At 53.4% G+C, this 19,149-nt stretch overlaps 1 protein-coding gene across 1 annotated transcript; it reads left to right on the top strand.

Annotated features, from left to right (window-relative positions):
* The first annotated feature begins 387 nt into the window (after window positions 1-387).
* On the top strand, window positions 388-10,476 carry TINCR (TINCR ubiquitin domain containing). Its single transcript, XM_053658066.1, has 4 exons — window positions 388-1,821; window positions 6,448-6,954; window positions 8,833-8,921; window positions 9,476-10,476. The coding sequence occupies exons 2-3, from the start codon at window positions 6,695-6,697 to the stop codon at window positions 8,834-8,836; spliced, it is 264 nt and encodes an 87-aa protein (XP_053514041.1). The 5' UTR covers window positions 388-1,821; window positions 6,448-6,694; the 3' UTR covers window positions 8,837-8,921; window positions 9,476-10,476.
* Window positions 10,477-19,149: the final 8,673 nt, after the last annotated feature.

Raw genomic sequence — 19,149 nt, 5'->3', positions numbered from 1 at the left:
CTTGCCACCCTCAGGGAGCTGGCAGCAGCCAGCCCTGGGAAAGGGGTAAGCCAAGGCGGGCTCATGGGCCAGGTTCTATTTAGACAAAGGCAGAGCAGGGAGACCCCGTGTTCCTCCAGGCATGAGGTCCCCTCTCCAAAGACCAGAACATAGGAGGGAAGTGTGACTGGCAGAGCTGATGAGGTTGGTCATCATGCCCTACCTGGACTGAGTCACCGCGTCATAGCAACAGCCCATGGGTGGCAGGAAATGCCAGGATGATGCCATTGGAGACAGAGCACAGAGGATGCAGCTAATACGAGGGGTCTACAGGAAGGGGTGATTGAGGGCGCCTGGCAGTTTTGGAAGAGGCCTTGGGCTCTAGAGGTGGGGAGAGGCTTCCAGGGGGAGAAAGAAAAAGATGGAAATCCCAAGAAGAGACAGAGCTGCAGAGAAAAAGACAAAAAGAAAAGAAACAGAAGCGAGGAGACAAACACTGGGGGACAGGCCTAATTTAGACCTGGCTCGTCTAGAAGAACAAAGATGCAAATAGAGACACACAGATGCAAATAGAGACAAAAGCAGTTAACACACAGAGGGACCCAGACACCCCTGTAGATGTTGAGCCCCTGAACCGCCATACCCTTGGCCCCTGTGTCCTCCAGGTGGCGCCCAAGAGCCACACACCATGTCACAGCCAGCCCTGCTCAGCCCCTTTTGAAGCCCAAGTCCAACACAGCCTGACCAGGAGGCCCTGGGATGAGGGACGGAGGTGGAAGCTGGAGCAGAGGGAGCCTCCCTAACCTGACATCCCAGGCCAAAGCCCCCGGCTGTGTGTTCATGTCTCGTGTTCATATCTGTGCTTATTTTGGGCTGAGTTTGCTTTGGTCTGTGTGTGCCAGTTTTGAAGTGTGTGTGTCTCAGAGTATATGTTTACATGTGTCCTTATGTGTGTCTGGAGAGGAGGAATGACTCTGCATGTGTATTCATACCCACAAGAACCTGCCACTACCTTCTCTATTCACCTTCCCTGGAAGCTATGCGTTGAGTCACCCCAGGAATCCGAGAACTGAAGCATTTATAGAGCACCTACAGATGCCCAGTCTGTCATGGGGTCCCCAAGAAAATATTCCCTAGGGAGACAGGAACAGGAGTTCACGGAGCTGACTGAGCAAGATTTAGGTTCTACTAAACCTAAGTACCTGCTGTGAGCCAGGCCCTAGCTTGGGGGGCTAACTTTCATGCTGTCGACTCAGTTTTCTTATCTGTAAAATGGACCTGATATTAGCATCTACCTCATAGTTTTGCTGTTCAGTGATTGAGCTGAGTTTTGAAAAGCTTTTTGAACCGTGCCTGGTACAGCCTAAGGCTCAGTATGTGTCAGAAATCATCTCATTTAACCCTTATAGCTACAAGCACATCCATTAACCCATGGGTCAGTGGGAGCCCCTGAGAATTCTCCACTCACTGCTCAGATTATGAGGGTTGCTTTAAAGACCTAATGAGACGGATTCTCAGATATCTGCACAAAACTACCCTCTTGGCCTAGCTCCGTGGTTCCAAAGGCAGTGTACAGCGGAATGAGTAGATGGGATTGTGCTGGCTGTACACATTAGAACTACGTGCTGTTCCAGGCATCAGGGACTCAGCAGTGAACAAAACAGACAAAAAAAATCTCTGCCTCAGGAGCTTGTGCTCTAGTGGGAAAAAAACATAATAAATGAAGTTGATTTGTCATTCGACAAAGGTGAGTCATTATAGTTAATTATTATCCATCAAAGGCTTCCAACACAATTTGCTGTTCTACCTTCCAAAAAGATGGTACCTATTCCAGCAACAGAGGTGAGTGCCATTGCCTTGTACCCTCACAGAATTTAATACCAGTATTACCAGATCTCTTGAATATTACAGTGGGGAGAATCCTAGGGGGCTAAACACTGTCTCATGTGAGTCTTTATTTTTTGATTGCCCACCTATGTCTTCTGTGTGTTCAAAGTGGCATTCATTTTCTTTGCATGTTTCTCTCTGTTCTTATTTATTTCTCGCAACTCTTTATATATGAAGACGCCACTTTTGAACATGTTGCTAGCAAATAGCCTGTTTCTAATAGAGCTAGAGTGCAATAACATAACTTATCAAAAGGGACCACCATGACTCCTCATTGGCCAGATGTCCTAGCAATAAATTCCTTATGAAGTTTCCCTGGGGTGGGACACATAGACCCAAGAAGTAGTAGCTATGAAGAAAGTGCTGTGGGAGGTGGGGAGGAAAAAAAAGAAAAGAAAGTGCTGTGACCCAAGACAAGGCCTTTCTTCCCTAAGGATTACTCTATTCATCTAAAATAGACCACATGCTGTCAGGGACCTTTCTAACATATAACTTAGACCATGCCCCTCCCTTGTTTCAAACCCTCCCCTTAAGAGAAAATCTAAACTTCCCCATGTCCCTTTCAAAGCCACCCTTTCCACACCACATTCTCCTTTTGGTACTAAACCAGGTAGAGGCATCCCAGCACTCCTGCTAACTCATTCCTGCCACGTTCAAGGGGCTGTTTTCCATCTTCCTGTGCGGTTTTGGGGACACTTCCTTTTTTTCTCCTGAGAAATGGGAGAACAAAAGTACAGACCTCATAAGGGTTGGTGACAGGGACCCAGTGGGGTAACTGATTGGAAAGCATGGAGGAATATCATGTGCTTTTTCTAAAACCTTTTCAGCCTTTCCCTGGGTGGACCTCGGCAAACCACTGCCAAGGGACTCACTTTCTGCATCAAAATGAGAATACAAAGTACGTGCTATTACTAGTCTAGAGAGGGCAAACCCTTTGGTGCTCAGGGAGAGCATCGGGCCTGGTAGGGACAGTAGGGGACTCACGTGCCATCCACAGCAGTTACCATGTGGACTGGGAGCCCATTGGACCTCTAGCTTTGAAGCTAAATTCTAAAGAATTTACCAATTCTTTGAAAAACAGCCCTGGCTGGTGTGGTTCAGTGGATTCAGCACAGGCCAGTGAGCCAAGCAACTATGGTTCACTTCCCGGTCAGGGCACATGCCTGGGTTGCAGGCCAGTTCCCAGCGGTGGATGCATGAGAGGCAACCACACATTGATGTTTCTCTCTCTCTCTCCCTTCCCCTCCCCTCTAAAGATAAATAAAATCTTTTTTTAAAAAGATTTAAAAAAAAACCCAATCATTATGTGGGCCTCTTGGCTTGCAGTTTGAGACACCTCTGGCCCAAGGGAACAAGTCTAATAGGAAATCTTTGTGTCACAAAAAGCTAAACACCTGTGATTCCAGAATTTGGTCAAGTTCATTGGCTATGTCATATGTAGAGGCAAACTGGCAGAGCACTTGCCCTCCCTTCCTAACTGCCTGTAGTATCCCTTCTGCCTTGGGGGACCCAAGGCTCTACCCCCTTTTTAAAACCTGTTCTCACTACCCATGGATTCTATGAACTCCCTCAGGGCCTTCCCCAACATCCCTTTGCCCCTAAGACAGCCAGAAGTGATGCGTTTTGATTACCACTCGGAACCCTGACCCTCATACTAGCCAGGCCTTGATTGTAGAATATTCATGAGAAGGGGTAAATATTCTGAGGGTCTAGAACACCAAGTCTTCCAAGGTGCTGGGAGTCAGCAATTTCAGTGATTCTCACAGTTCTGAACCTCCCAGGTTTCAGAACTCAGGGACTCTCTAGCTTGTCCCTGTCCGCCTGGCTCTTCCATAATTGCCCATGACAGATAATAGTGTCTCCGGGCGGAAATCATGATTTCTTCAATCCAGCAGCCCAGGCAGAGGGCCTGCTGCCCACAGCCACCTGGCTTTTCCTAACAGCTTAATGAGAAAGTCAGAATTAATTGGAACTGGCACCCAACACTCACAGGGCTCAGTGTGGCCGGCTTGGCCTCCATATGTCAAAGCCAAGTGTCCCTGGGCCTTGCTCTGATCTGTTCTAGATACCAACAGGTGTGACACGTGAGGCCTGCAGTTTAGCCTGATAAGGGAGGTCGCTGGCCGGGCCGTGCTGACCTGGTTGTGCAGGTGGAGCCAGCCCGCTCACCTTCCCTGGAGAGAGTGCACACCCTCATTCTACTGCTTCCCCCTGTGGGCCTCAGTTTTCCTCCTTTGTTCAACGAGCTAGCCTCCTGCTTCGCTGTGGGTTGCAAGTAAATTGCTCAGTACACGCATTGTGCCATAATCTGCCCTTGGGCCCACGGGTAGGTTCCCAAGGGACAGAGCTAGTTTACCGTGCCAATAGCTATTTTCAGATTACGCCGTTTCACACTCCAAACCCCAAGGTGTGAGATGGCTGTTTTCCCAACACCCCGGGCACACGGCAAATTATCCAACTTTTTCATCTTCAGCTACCCAATAGATCTAGTTTTAAAGAGGTATTTCATGGTAGTTTTGTTTTCTATCTAGCTGACCATGAGTGGAAAGGAGCTTCCTCTTGTGTGTTTAGAAGACACTTGTATTTTGTCTTTTGCCTCTTTTTTTATTGGCCTGTTGGTCCTTATTGACTTTTGGAAGGTTTTTAGATGTAAAGGAAATCAGCCTCTTGTCGATCAGTCTTGCAAGAGTTTCCCTGACTTTGTCTGTTGACCGTTTAGTGTTTGTATGTGTGTGTGCGAGGATTTTCTGTTTGCAGGTAGTCAGTCATTAATCTTTTAATTAAAGGCTTCAGGGTTTCATGTCAGGCTTTAAGAAACTAGGGTTATTATTTTTGACTCCCATGTTTTCTTGTAGTACTTTTATAGTTTTTCTCTCTCTCCCTCTTATTCTGGGAGGGCAAATCCATCTGTAACTTGCTTTTAGTCACCTTCAAAATCTCTACGTGAAAGCTGATTGTGTAAGAAGCTGCGTAGGCAGCGGACAGTAGCAGGAGTGCTGAAGCCGGGTGGCTAGGGTCCGAATCCTGGCCCTGCCACTTTTCTCTGTGGATTGGCAGGGAAGTCATTTATCCCCTCTCTGCCTCAGTTTGCTCATCTGTAAAATGGGAGATAATAGTGTCATGTGATAATTAAAGGACACATTCTGTTTTTCACAATCAAGTCCCTAGAAGACCATCTGTCACTTAGCAGGTGCTTTTCATACTTACTAATTATTATTTTTTTATTTGCTTTTTTTTTGAGAGTCAAACTGCACAAATTGCAGTCAAACTGAAGACCCTCAGCCCAGCCAATTAGCAGGCTGCTGTGCTTCAGGAGCATTTCACGGTGCTCTACCCTCAGTCATTTCACCTCATAACCACCCCACTGGATGTGTGACACATGGAGGTCTCAGGGACTTTCTTCCTGAGAGACTTCCAGGGGTCAGGGTTAGAGCCCATACACTGTCCACTGCCCTGATGTGGGCTCCATCTTAATTGGCTTCTAAGTATAGGCTGAATCATTGAGGTTAAACCAGCATCCTGGGTACCCAGAACTGGTCAGTCCTGTCCTGGTGGCTATGACAGTGGGCATGGGCAGGTGGCAATCAGGGGAGGCTTTCGGGAACAGGGCGCTTGCGTAAGTGTGACTGGAAAAGCGAGAGGGGACTGAGAAAGGGTTTGCAAGCATGAGGGAGGCATGGAACTGGGAGTGGCAGAGCCCCTGCTCACAAGCCTGCCACTGACCACGAGCCCTAACTCCTGCTTTTCCCCACTAGGCACCCACTGAACTATACAGTTGGTGGCTGTAGGCAGGTGTCTTCTTGGTGGGAGTGTTGAACTCCTATTCATCTGCCAAAGCCCTAGCTCCAATGCCTACCTATGTGGGAAGCCATCCCCACATGCTGACCTTTTCCAGCCTGGGGTCTCCACTCCTACTCGGGCCCTGATCTCACAGGCTGGGAGTGTCTGTGCCCAGCTCTGTGTGCCCCACCCTCAACTAGGAGACCCTTGATGGCAGGGTGTTAGGTTGCAATCTGGTGCCCAGCATTGCCCAGCCTGGCCCAGACAACACAGAGTAGATGCTTGTTGAATGTGTCTTGAAGGAAATAAGGCAGTAAATGAGTGAGTGATGAAAATAAACCTCAGTCACTTACCTCCCCCTGTCCACAGCCCTCCAGTGCTCCCACCTCCCTCTGGGTAAAAAGCCCAGGTGCTCCCTAAGGCCCACACAGCCCTGTATGACCTGCCCCTCCTCACCTTCCTGACCTCACTTCCTTCCTCTCTCTCCCTGTGCTCCAGACACCAGGGCCTCCTCCCTGTTCCCCCAGCCACCAAGCATGGTCCTGCCCCAGGGCCTTTGCATTGGCTATTCCCGCCTCATGTGCAGTACTCGCGATCCATAACTTTTTGTGTGGTTGGCTCACTGCTTCTCACCTTCAGAACTCAATTCAAATGTCACCTCCCCAGAAAGATCTCTCTTGACCTTGATCTCTGTCCAAGGGAACCACCAATCTCCTTCCTCCTTTTTCTCTCCTAGCACTTCCCATGATAGGATGCGTTGGTATTCAAGTATTATCTTTACGATGTGTCTCCTCTTTGCAGGTTTTGTTTGCAGCTATGGCGCTTCCAGTAGGCACTTTTAACATCTGTGCATAAATGGAGGGTTGTCTGCAGGTGGGGGCAAGGGGCCCTCGGTCCGCCCTCCCTGCACGCCCCGCCCTCGCTGGGCCTCCCTCAAGCACACTGGGCGTGGCAGGGCGGGGCGCCGCGGGGGCGGGCGGCTAGGCCTGTCGGGCGGGTGCTCAGGGCACTAGTGGCCTGGCCGGGTGTGGAGCTCCCGGCGGGCGCCATGGAGGGGCTGCGGCGGGGCCTGTCGCGCTGGAAGCGCTACCACATCAAGGTGCATCTGGCGGATGAAGCGCTACTGCTGCCGCTCACGGTGCGGCCGCGTGACACGCTCAGCGACTTGCGCGCCCAGCTGGTGGGCCAGGGTGTGAGCTCCTGGAAGCGTACCTTCTACTACAACGCGCGGAGACTGGACGACCACCAGACGGTGCGCGACGTGTGCCTACAGGACGGCTCCGTGCTGCTGCTCGTCAGTGACTCCAGGTGGCCAGGGACCGGGATTGGGACAGGGTTCTGGGAGGACGGGCTGGCAGGGTGTAGGAGGGCCTGGCTGCCGTCCTGGGTGGAGAGTGGGTAAGGGGTGGGAGAGGGTGGCAGGGAACAGGAGGGCCTGCTGGGGTGGTGGGTGGGAGTGAGTTGGGGCTGGGGGAGGGGGCGGATGGCCGGGCACAAAGAGGGGTTGACTGGGGTGTGGGTCGGCGGGATGTGGGCGGCAGACTGGACTAGGGGTCCTTCTTGCCCCCTGGAACGCCTCCTCCCAGGGTCTGAGCACTACTGGTATGTGTGCCCGCGGAAGGAGAGGGATGGAAGGGGCCGGCACTGAGAGACGGGGAGGGTGGCTGGCTGCCTCCTGCCTGCTCCCTTCTTCTCTCCCCGGGGCTTCTCTCTGGCGGCCCCTGCCTCTCTCTAGACCTCTCTGTCTTGCTCTCCCTCTCAGTGGTGCTGTGCTGTCCATTTCATGTCCTGTCACTCTTTCTGTCTTCTCTGTGGCTCTGTCCATTTCCATCTCTGCTGTTTTCTCTCTGTCTCTCTCTACGTCTCTCTGTGTGCATTTCTGTCTCTATTTTGCTCTGCGTCTCTGTCTTTCTGAGTCTCTGGTCCTTCTTTCTTCATTCAGCTCTCCCAGCACATCTGCCCACGCCACAGTCCCATCCCGACACTTGCTGCCTACACTCTGACCTGGCCATCTGGAGTCCTGGCCAAGGTGACCCACGAGGGGCCGTGGGAAGAGCGTACACCAAGGCCTGGGGCAGCACTGGGGGGTGGCAGAGGCTGGTGCTTGGCGACTCGGGCCATGAGGTGGGGGAGCTGGGCCAGGGCTGGTCCCAGAGCACCGGCTGCCTCCCTGGAGGTGTTGGGCAGGGACACACCAGAACCACACGTGTAGTCCTGGCATTTACGAGGGGCCATGCGTGCCAGGCCACAGAGGCTTGGTCTGCCACACCTGCTGTGATATTTTGAGAGTAGGAGCCTCAGATGCTGTTCCTGAAGAGGCGAGGTGGGTGGGGGGAGAGCCTGCCTCCCCAGGCTATCAAAGGGAAGGTCTCGGGGGGCAGGGGGAGACGGTGGGGGGTGGTGACCCATAGGAGCTTGTGGCTTGGGACTGGGAGCAGGCGCTGTTGGCAGTGCATCCTCTCCTACAATGTCTGGCAGCTGGACAACCCACAGATGTCCACACACCGTAATTGTTGTCCAGTATGCAGTCAGTATTTATTTTGTATCTACTGTGTGCCAGGTAGTGGGACCCAGTGGAGACTCAGACCAGGCCTGACCTCATGGAGCCCACTGCCAGTTCAGTGGGGGAGAGAGACATGAAACCAAACACCTGATTACTGTCAGGTTGGAATGTTGTCCACATTCCTCCCTGTCTCCCTCAGCTCTGTCAGGCCTTTGTTCAGGTGCCACCTCAGTGCAGTCTTCCCCGGTGACCCGGAAATGATCACTCCCCACCCTACTCCTGTTGTTACCTTTCTCCCTGACGCTCGGCAGCCCCTGACTTCTCTATATCTTCTCTATAACTTTCACCCCATCTTCCTCACCTGACTGCAAACTTTGTGAGGGCATTGTTGCTCATTCTATATACACTGCTGTGTTCCCAGTTCAGAACCCAGAACATAGTAGGTGTTCAGTAAATATTTACGAAATGTACTGTGTGGCCATGAGAAAGGGACTGCCCAGAACGTTTTCCTGGAGCCCTAGCGGTGCCCAGAAGTGCAGGGAAAGATCTGGAACCTGGAGGCAAGACCTGGCAGAAGTGGGAAGATGCATCACCTGGACACTGAGCAGATGGGAGAGGCTTTGAGTGCTGAGGCGAGGGCTGTGTTGGCCTGCAATTGGTGTCCTTCTGTCCCCCTCCTGCAGGTAGTCTGGGTTGGAGGAGGTGGAGCCGTGACTGAGGAGACCGAAGATGCTGGCTAAAGGAGCAGGCTGGGGCAGGAGACCTTTGGGAGGTAAGTCTTTCCGGGGACCTTCCAGGTTGTGGGTGCCAGAGATGGGGGGAAATGAGGCCCAAAGGGGGGGATGGGCTCACAGCTGTTGAGTGTCCCCCCCACACTCCAACCCCCTGTGCCTTTCACCCCTCAGGCAAGGACACTGCCCTTGCCTTCTCACTTATCTTTAGACTAACGTGTGTTGCTCCTAAGTAACATGAATGATGCTCCCTGACTTGGTGTGTGACCTTAGGTGGATCTCTCTGCCCCTCTGGGCTCTGGTACCCATTCCTTACAATTGTACTCTTTGACTGAAATCCTGTGACTTCTACCAGCTGGCTTCAAACAGCCAAGCTCCCTCTAAGAATGGCTGGCTACCTGTAGCTACAGGGCCGTTCTTATCTCTGTGGGTGAGCGCCAGGCCCCTGGGGAAGGAGGAAGTGACTGCGGGTTTCCTGTCCACTTCGGGAGGGGACATTAGGGAAAAGGGAAGAAGGAAACCCAGCCAGAGAGCTGATGTCTCACCCTCCTGGGGGCCTGAATTAAGATTGTCTTACCCCTTCCTGCTGTTCCAGGCTCTGGGTGGACAGTGAAACACTGGCCTGACCAGCTGATGCCTCAGACACTCCTGACGGAGCCCTGCTCCCTGAAACTGAACTAGGACATTGCCTCTCCAGCCAGTCAGGCTGTGCCGTGTGACCTGAGACCAGGGCTCCGCCTGGGGACCTTGAGTGCCCAGTCTGCAGCGGGAACCACCGTGCCACCTCGGAGGCTCCCACGCTCAGCCAGGGGGTATCCTACGAAGAGGAGCCCAGAGAGGGCAGAGGAGCTTGGGCGGCGCCTCTCCTGCCTTGCCTGCTCTCCAGCCACACCTTTGCCCAAGCTGTGCCCCCTGCCTGAAGCGCCTTTCCCACTCCTCTCTGTGGCTCCAACCCACCTGGGATTCCAGCCTCCTCCAGGAAGTCTTCTTGAATGCCCTCCTGCCCAGCCAGTGAGCACCCTGTCCTCTTTCGGACCCCCACAAATCCCTTCTACTGTGAACAGCCTTGACTCTGGGGTACAACCAGTCACTCAGGAAATCTCAATGACTAAGGTGGAGACTGGGGGACACCCACCCTCCCCCAGCTTTCAGCGTCACCCTGTGTCCCCCACCCTCACCCCCAAACACCTCCCCACATTGCAGTCTGTGCCCACACCCTTGGAGGTGGCCTCCTTGTAATGCCTCACCACCCTGTCCTCTGCATGGGGTCTCCCAGTTGGGTCTGAATTATTCTGGTCCAGTAAGCAGGTATCTGGGGGCCCCTGTGCCTGGCAGAGTGCTGAGGCATGGGTGGTAATCTTTTCTTTCCCACCCCACTCTTGTTTTTATTGTGACAATAAAACGTATTTTTGTCTGGTCCCAAATGCCACAGACAAGCCTGCAGCCCCCAGACTCCATACCATTGGTGACTTGAGTCGATCTGTCATGGCTGCAGCCACTCACCCTGCCTTTCAGCCTCTGAGCCTCATGCATCATGGGTGGTAATCTTGGGAGCGTGCCAGGCAGTGTATTGTGGGCATTCTGGGAATGGGACACTCCCCACTGCCCCCAAGCTGAGCCTCTGTTGGATCTCTCATCTACGGTCACATGGCCTTATGGCCTCGTGGCCTTGTGGCCTTGGGTCCTTTGCACAGACCCAGGGAAGCTGGTGGGGAGGGGACACAGCACCCTTCGCAAGGCCTGGAGGAACATATTCACTCTCTAGGTGCTGGTGTGGCGCAGGGGAGAGGCACGGGAGCCACGGAAGAAATAATGTTTCAGTTAAGAGTTCTGTTGGCTGCGAGGCCCAGAGAAGAGAAAGGTAGATAAAAATTCATGGCTGTGGGGATAGTGAGCTCAGACAGCCAAGAGGGGGCGGAGAGAAGAGACAGGGAGAGGGGATGCACACTGAGGCTGGAGATGGTTCCCGAACACCCGGGGGCGGGGGGGCAGCCTGTACCCCCTGCTCCCGCCAGGTTTGGGTTCCCGTCACTGGGTCACCCATATATGTGCACCCGGGGGCCCATCCTTCCAGGGCCCAGCAGAAAAGTGGGGCTCTTTTTTTAAATTATTTATTTATTTATTTTTAGGGAAGGAGAAAGAGAGGAAGGGAAATATAAATGTGTGGTTGCCTCTCATGTGCCCCCCACTGGAGACCTGGTCTGCAACCCAGGCATGTGCCCCTATTGGGAATTGAACTGGTGACCCTCTGGTTCACAGCCCACACTCAATCCATTGAGCTACACCAGCCAGGGTTGGAAAGTAGGGCTCTTAACAAGCACCTCAGGCTTCTTCCTTAGTCCCTACTACCTGCTGGGGCCTATGCCACACTCTTGTGGGGTCTCAGTTTCCTCTAAACCACTAACTGTGCTACCTAGCAGCCGTGGTGGCCTAATCACGGCCCACTTTACAGATGGAGTGTCCAAGGTCACCTCCCTCCAGGGTGCTGCTCCTGGAACTGAGAGGTCCCCAGCCCAAGCAGGGGGCCCTGGTGGAGGACGTGTGAGGGTGTCCTGCTTCTCAATTGGGGATGGGGGTGAGGAAAAGCATTTTCAGGGAGTTCCACATTTAACAAACACTATGCAAATGCAATGCAAATTACATGCAAATCACCACTCATTTCTTAAGCCTTGACAGTTCTGGCTTCTTCTGAAATAATAATGTTAGACCCGTCCCTTGGCACTGGCCTGGAAGCAGGATACAAAGCTTTTTCCTTCTATCTTCCTTCTTTTTCCTTTCCTTCCCTCCCTTTCTTTTCTTCCTTCCTTCCCGCTTCCCCTCCATCTTCATCCTTCCTTTCCTCCCTTTCTTCCTTTGTTCGTTTTCTCTTCCTTCACATTTATTTGTTGAAGTCCTCCCAGTCCTGAGATGAACATAAACAGCAAAAACGGCTTTTGGTGTCTCCATTTTTCAGATGGGAAGGCTGAGTCACAGGCCTGACCTGAGGTCCCTGAGTCACATTGTAGAAAGTGTCCTGGGCCAAACTAGATGGCAGCCTGGACCCGAGAAGGAGAGATGACAGCAGCTGGAGCAGGCCTAAAGGGGGCTGGGTGGGACCGACGGGGACAGTTCTGGGGTTTCTTAGCCTTAAATGGCAGGCTGCCAAGCTTGGATCTGGAGAAATCTCACATTGACTTGCCCTACTTCTCCGACCCGTATTTTTCCTGCTACTCCATCAGCATATTTCTTGAATTCTGGCTATAGCCCTTCTGCTCCATTTGCAGGCCCTGCCAGCTCTATTTGGCGAGCTTCCATTCATCCTTCAAAACCCCAGCTCCAATGCCCCTTCCTGAAGACATACCTGATCCTCTAAGAAGAGCCTCCATTTCCCTCTGGGCTTCTGTTGCCCCTGTCTCTCTGGTATGGCCGTGCCCACTCGGGACGGGCAGTGTCACTACACACCCTGGCTCCCGGCCGACACTTGTTCTCAGAAACTTCCAGACCTTTGCATGTGCACATACTCTCCACAGAATGACCTTATCCGTCTTTGTCACCTGTCACACCCTTACATTTTCTTTTTTAAAAAATATTTTATTTATTTATCTTTAGAGGGGAAGGGAAGGAGAGAGGGAGAGAAATATCAATGTACAGTTGCTTCTCGTTCATCCCCTGCTGGGAACTGGCCTGCAACCCAGGCATGTGCCCTGACTGGGAATTGAACCTCAGTCCTTTGGTTTGCAGGCCCAGGCCTGAGCTCAGTCCACTGAGCTGCACCAGCCAGGGCACCCCTCCATCTTCACAGCCCACCACTAATGCCCCACCTCCCTGTGGCCTCTGCCACTCTCTCCCAGATGGCATCCAGGTCCTGCAGCCTCCATCCTTCCTTCTTGTCCACCCCTGACCCTCGGAACTGAGAGATCTGTGTGTCCTCCCAGGCTGAGGAGTTGCCTCTAGGGCCCCCGGGATTGCCCGGGTTGGGACTAGGTATGGAGGGGCCATCTTTGAATGTATATTTAATCAAGGATGAAGTGTTTGAAAACAAAATGAAGTTCAAACTCCATAACTAAGCCCTTCCCCTCACCCTTGCCTCTTGCTCACCTCCAGGGCTTTGCATAAGCTGTTCTCTCTGCCAGGAGTGCCTTTTCCTTTGAATCCTGTTCTGGGGGACCTCGTCGAGCCAGCCGCCTCCCCTCCCTGGGCTGTGAAACTGGGGGAATCCCACCCCCCACCCCGGGGCCTCTCAGGCTCCCGGCTCCACCCCGGCAGCAAGTCTGGGCTGTGAGGAGTTTCGGGTGAGACTTGGCAGCCAAGTCTCTCACTGGGGCCCAGGGCGTCCTGGGGAGGAGCCATCTCCTGCCTTGGCTGCCCACTGGGTTTATGCACCCAGAATACCAAGGAGCATTTTCCTGGGTGGCAAGTAAATCCAGGCATTGCCCCAGGAGGAACCTGTGACTCCGACAGAAGCTGCAGGCATACAGACTTCCCCCTTCGGCTCAGCTCTGTCTCTGTCTGTCTGTCTGTCCCTCCCTCCCTCCTTCCGTGCTCTCTCCCACTCCCTCTCACTCGCCCCCTCCCTCTCCCCCTCCCTCCCACCCCGTGACTCCAGGCCAGGTTCTGGCATTCCCTGTCTACCTGTTCGGCGGGCACCCGTGGAGAGCCTTCTGTGGGCCTGGCCCTCACTGGCTCCAGCTGCCCCAGACAGTGGGTGGGGTTGTTCACTGTACAAAGCACCCAGCTGGGGCGGCGAGAGGACCCCGGGAAGGGGCGCCTTTCCGTAATTCACCCGAAGGCTCCCCTGCTGGTTGGTGGGGACCCACACCCTGCCGCCTCTCTCTCCTCACCTGTCTCCTTGTCTCTGTCTCTTTTCCCTGCTTGTCACTCTCTCCGCCTCTCCGGTCCTGGTACCCAGGCCCCCCGCCTCCATCGCTGTCTCCTTTTTTGCCCATGTCTCTGTTCGTTTATCTCTGCCTCTGTCTCTCTGCAGCCCTGTACCTGTCTCTCATATCCCCCATCAGAAAGGACCCCTGTTTCCCTGATGCCCTGAGCATGATTTCTGGGAGTTTGCAAAAGCTGCTGGGCCGTCCATTTTGAAATCAATGATTAAGCACCACAAATTTACAGGGCTTTGGGGACAACGTGGTGACCAGGACATCCAGCCGTGGGTCCTCCTGGGGCTTGAGGTCCAGCAGAAGAGTCAGCTGCTGTGGGACTTCTGTCTTTTTTGGGATCCTGGACACCCACCTGCCCTCTGGGCCAGGTTCACAGTCCCCCTCTGAAGGACCTTGGGTGGTCTTTGTTGCTCAGGGGCCTCGGTTTTCCCACCTGCCAGTGGAGGGGGTGGAGGTGTTCAGGGTGAATGTGCCAGCAGCCACGCTCGGCTGTTTGTTGGCAGAGAAATCCTGACTCATCCCCGTGCCCGAGTGGGTTTGAAAAAATCCTCCAAGGGGAAAATAGTTGTAAGAAAAAACAAAACAAAAGAATTGTGGAGCTGACCACCCAGCCTGCCCTCTGACTCACCGGGCAAGGAGGCAGCGTCACCGCCATCCCCTAGGTCACCGGGGAAACTGTGCCTGCCTCTTCCACTTGTGGCCCCTGACCACCGAAGGCTGCCCCTGGCCTGTGAGGGCTCTAATAAACCCTTTCCAGCTACAGGGGATTTGTATGTGCTATTTCTAAGTGTGGGGCACCCTCTTCTCACCCCTCATCTTTCATTCTCCCCTTTGAAGGTTCACGGTCACTTCCTTGGGGAGGCCCTAAACAAGTCTGCAGTTTCCCAATCTCACGCCATCCTGTTCTTTCCCTTTAGATGATTATTCATTCAGTGTATAGTTCCCTCTGCTGGCCTGTGGGCACAGGGAAGGCTGGACAGGGGTCTTATGCGGTCACCCCTGGATTACACAGCGTTTAATAACCCAGGGGAGTGGGGTGCCAGGAACACCCTCCCTCCTCAGACTCAATGAGGGCCTCCTGCCCCAGTTCCTGTCACCACTGTGCCCGACTCCGGGTGGCCGAGGGGCCCAGAGACTCAGGGTTGAGATTCCAGGCACACTGGCTCCTGCCACGGTGATAAATGGGAAGAACTCAGAACTGATCACTGACTGCTCCACTGGCCCAGTCTGGGCAGGCAGAGCGTCCTTGCTGCTGTGTCCCCCAGACAGCTCTCCAGAGTTAATTAACGGTGGGAGGCGGCTGGCTCCGGGGAAGGTCCCAGAAGGCACTGGCACCACGTGGAGCTGGCTGGGTGCAAAGCCTAGCTCTGCGGGGCCACTGCCGGCGACTCACTTGCCCTCTCTGAGCCTCAGTTTTCTCCTTTGGAAAGTGAGAGGAGAGAACATCCTCATCTGCCGGGATGTGTTTTTCGGGGGGAATCACCCCGCGCCAGCAGAGTGTGGCGGAAACGGCGAGGTGACCTTGGAGGCTTCATTCCTCCTCTCCTACCACCACCAGCAGAATCAAGTAAGGTCAGGGGCAGGGGCAGAACCCAAACCCAGGGCAGGTCTCTCTCCGTTAGATGGGGCGAGACGGCGTACAGCAAACAGAGGTCTGTTTGTGAGGATTCATCTAAGACAACGGCCACAAAGGACCACCTGGCACTTTGTCTGAACTGCTTCCTTTTCCTTCAGATTTCAGGTTGCCTGACCCCCCACAGGGGCGCAGGACCCCCCGGTGGGCTGTGCCAAGGTGGCAGAATCTTAGAACTCGAACGTCATCAGCCAGCCTAGCACTGTCTACTGTGTAATTTAAAACTTTCTGCTAGCCACTAGAAGAAAAGGTAAGAGTAAGCAGGTAAAATCAATTTTAATGTTTTATTTGATTCAACACATTTAAAATATTTTAACATGCAATCAACATACAAATTGTTAATGAGCTATTTTACATTTTTTATACCAAGTCTTTAGAAACTGGTATGTATTTTTTACTTACAGAACATCTTAATGTTATAACATTTTAAATGCCAATGGCTCCCATGTTGGACAGTGTAGAATTAGGGTGTATGATTATCACTTGCCTGGACCAGAGCAGTGTCCTGGCCCCCAGCCCCAGCTCCCACCCTCATCCCCCACAGTCCATCCTCCCATCAGAAGCCACTAGAGGGCATCCATGAGCACCTGAGTCAGGTCCCATTCCTCTTCTGTCCATAGCCCTCTGTGGACCTCCTTGCTTTTGAGGGCAGTGAGAAGGACTAGGGCTTTTACCCTGAGTAAGGTGGGAACTCAGGTGAGAGATGATGGGAAAGAGTGTTCCAGGTAGAGAGAACAGCCAGTGCAAAGACCCTGAGGCAGGACCCTGCCTGGCCTGTTAGAGGAACAGCAAGGAGGCCCCTCATGTGGCTGAGCAGAGTGAGGGAGGGGGAGAGACAAAGGCAGGGAGGGCAGGGCGGGGCAGGCCCTGCAGGGCTGTGTGGAGGACTTGGGCTTTTCTTCCTAGATGGGTGATAGGAGGTGGGTTTAGCCAGGACCAGGGTTCTGAGGGGCTGGGGGAGGCTGGTTGCATTGTCTCTGAATTGAGGACAAGCCAGGGTTCTAAACCTGCCTCTGCCTCCCCTTAGCCGACTGACTTGAGGCCAGTGACCTGCCCTTCTGGCCCTCAGTTTCCCATCCATAAAATGGGTCCAATAATTGACCGTCCTCGGAGAGGATTGAGGCTGTGGATGAAAAGGGGGCCACATACAAACCTCAACAAGCCCAGGGGAGGCCCCCATGGCAGGACTTACAAGCTCAGAGACCAAAAATAACCACAGGGGAGGGTCAGAGCGAACATTTCTAACTAAAAGAAGGTCATGGCTGGTAGTGACGTCTTAGGCCTGTAGCTGCCTTGGCAAAGGTCAGTCTTGACCTAAGTGAGCCTGCCTCTTGTCCTTTCGCTTCTAAGAAAACAAACCTTTGGAAGGTCAGAGTGATCTTTCCCAAACCCCTCTGGGCACAGCCACCACCCCAGAGCGGGAGACTGAGGGACAGCCCCTTGCTGTCTTGCCGCCCGACACCATCTCTGTGCTGCACACGCTGGTCAGTGACTCCCTGTGCCCACCAAAGTCCAGGACGTACGTGTCTCCACGTTTTACTTCTTATCCACTCACAGAGGTTTGCCCATTTTGCTTTCTCCTGCCTCTCTAATCTACCTCCAGTGGATTTGTGTTAACCCTCCTTATGTCTCCTCTGATTCTAATGTATAAAATAAGCTGCAAAAATGTCATTCACTGAAGCATTTTTCTCAGTTCTTTGAGATTTCGCTTCCTGGCAATTGTAATTAGTTTGGCTCGAATAAACTCATAAAAGTTCTCTGCAGGTTTGGACGTTGCTTCCATCTCAGAGGCTCGAGTTGCTGATTCCATGTGCAGTTGGGACGGGGATCAGGTGAGAAGAGCGATCGTGAGCCTGGAACATTTAAGGAGGCCCCACCAAATCCAGCCATCTGGATAAATACTATTTTAATGCAACAATTAAAAAAAAAAACACCGAAGGCAAAAATATCTACAATGGATGAAGTATCGAAGTGTCAAATATCGGCAGGACCTGCCCCTGCACTGGCTCCACCCGGCCTCACGTGCCTCACCCTCTTCCAGGCTCTCGCAGCGCCCGGGATGCCCTTCCTGCAGCACAGCCTCCCCTCCCATCCCTGCAGATCTCTGATTAAACCTTAATTCCAGATGATGAAGTCCAGGGATCTCGTGGGCTCACAGCAGGAAGGCCCTGGCAGGGGCGGGCCAGGCTGGGCCGTCCTGGGGGAGAAGGAAGGCCAGGAGGGAGGCCAGTGAGTGGCCGGAGTGGAAACCCAATCTTAATTAGCCCCTCCTGATTAATTTACTGGGCCCAGGAACAGGCAGAGAAGTCTTTTTCTCTAAACCTACCCCATTCTTTTCCAACAAAATTTATTTATTTAAAAATGCACTTTTCCATGCTACCACGAAAACCCATATGTATGTAGGATACTTGTGCGTATAAATTTGAGGAGATATGTATTGATTGAATGGGTCACTGTTGAAAAATGATCTACATGGTCTTATCTGGAACCGTGGTAACAGCAGCTGCTCTGGGAGCGCTGAGTATGTGCCAAGTGTTTACACACACTTCTTAGCTCATGTCCTCACAATAGCTCTGGGGATTGACAAGCTATTGTTACACTCGTTTTCCCAGAGCTCGCCTGACTCCTGGGCCCCACCGTGTACACCAGAGTGGGTTCCCACTTGAGATCTTGGCTGGCGAAGCCCACAAAGGCTGTTCTAAACAGGAAAGCCACTTCGGGTTTCAGGCGAGATTGCAATTTGTGATTTTTTTCCTTGGTTCTCTAAGCATTTGCCTAGGCGGTTCCCTCCGTCAGGAATGCCTTTCCTTTACGTGTGTGAATCCTCCTGGGTCTTCAAAACTCAGGGCACATGTCTGCAGGAGGCTTTCTCTGTGAACCTCCAAACTGGGGCTTTACAACCTCCCACCGAGGGCCCCCCAGGCTCCTCTGCCCGGCCTCCTGGTTCTGTCTCCCCTGGCCTCACGTGAGATCGCGCTCGCCCAGGCCCCTGCCGCAGACACGTATATTTTGCACACACCCGGGGGCCTGCTCTGCACGTCCCTGTCCCCACCCGTGCCTGTGGGTGGTCGGTCGTCCTCCCCACCCCGGATCTCACACATCGGTCCCACCCTCTGCCTCCAGCCTGGGAACAATTATAGTGTCAGAGACATTGCAGTTGCCCCAGACAGGTCGGCTTCATGTTTAATTCATCTCCGGGCTAATTATAGCCAGGATGGGGGAGGGGCATGGTAAACTTGGCCTCCCTTCCCCAGCCCTTCCTGCTGCTGGTGTGGCGGGGAAGGGTGAGTGGGGACTGGGGTTTATGTCCCTCTCCCCCCCGCCCCCCAGCTCAGGGCAGCAGTGCGGGTCTGGCAGCGCCTCCTCCTAGGGTGCAGTCTTGGAGGCAACACTGATGGTGGAAATGCAGACACGGGGCGGGGCCAGCGGGGTGTGGGGAGGAGGCACAGGGACCCCAGCTCCTGGCACCTGTGTGTCCCCCACCAGGACGCCTCCTTTCCACCTTTCTCCTGGGTCAAGGTTGATCATAATAACCTGGGATGACACAAGTGAGCCCACCATGTTGGGGGGACCCACCATGGCCACCCAGAGATGGTGAGCCCCTAATAGTGAGTAACAATAACCAACCTTTAGAGCCATGTGACATTCGGTGGTGCTGGTGGCTTTGGCCCTCCTGAAACTCGAGCTACATTTACTGCCCCCGTCATCCCAGAGTGCCACTCCTGGCCAGGCACCTGCCCAGGCGACTGATGTGGTTATGGCCGGGCT

The sequence above is a fragment of the Artibeus jamaicensis genome, unplaced genomic scaffold (genome assembly GCF_021234435.1).
Source record: "Artibeus jamaicensis isolate MK-2021 breed Jamaican fruit bat unplaced genomic scaffold, CSHL_Jam_final scaffold_537, whole genome shotgun sequence".
In the NCBI taxonomy this organism is placed as follows: domain Eukaryota; kingdom Metazoa; phylum Chordata; class Mammalia; order Chiroptera; family Phyllostomidae; genus Artibeus; species Artibeus jamaicensis.
The sequence above is the reverse complement of the archived record's forward strand: the minus strand, read 5'-3'. Positions and strand labels throughout refer to the sequence as shown.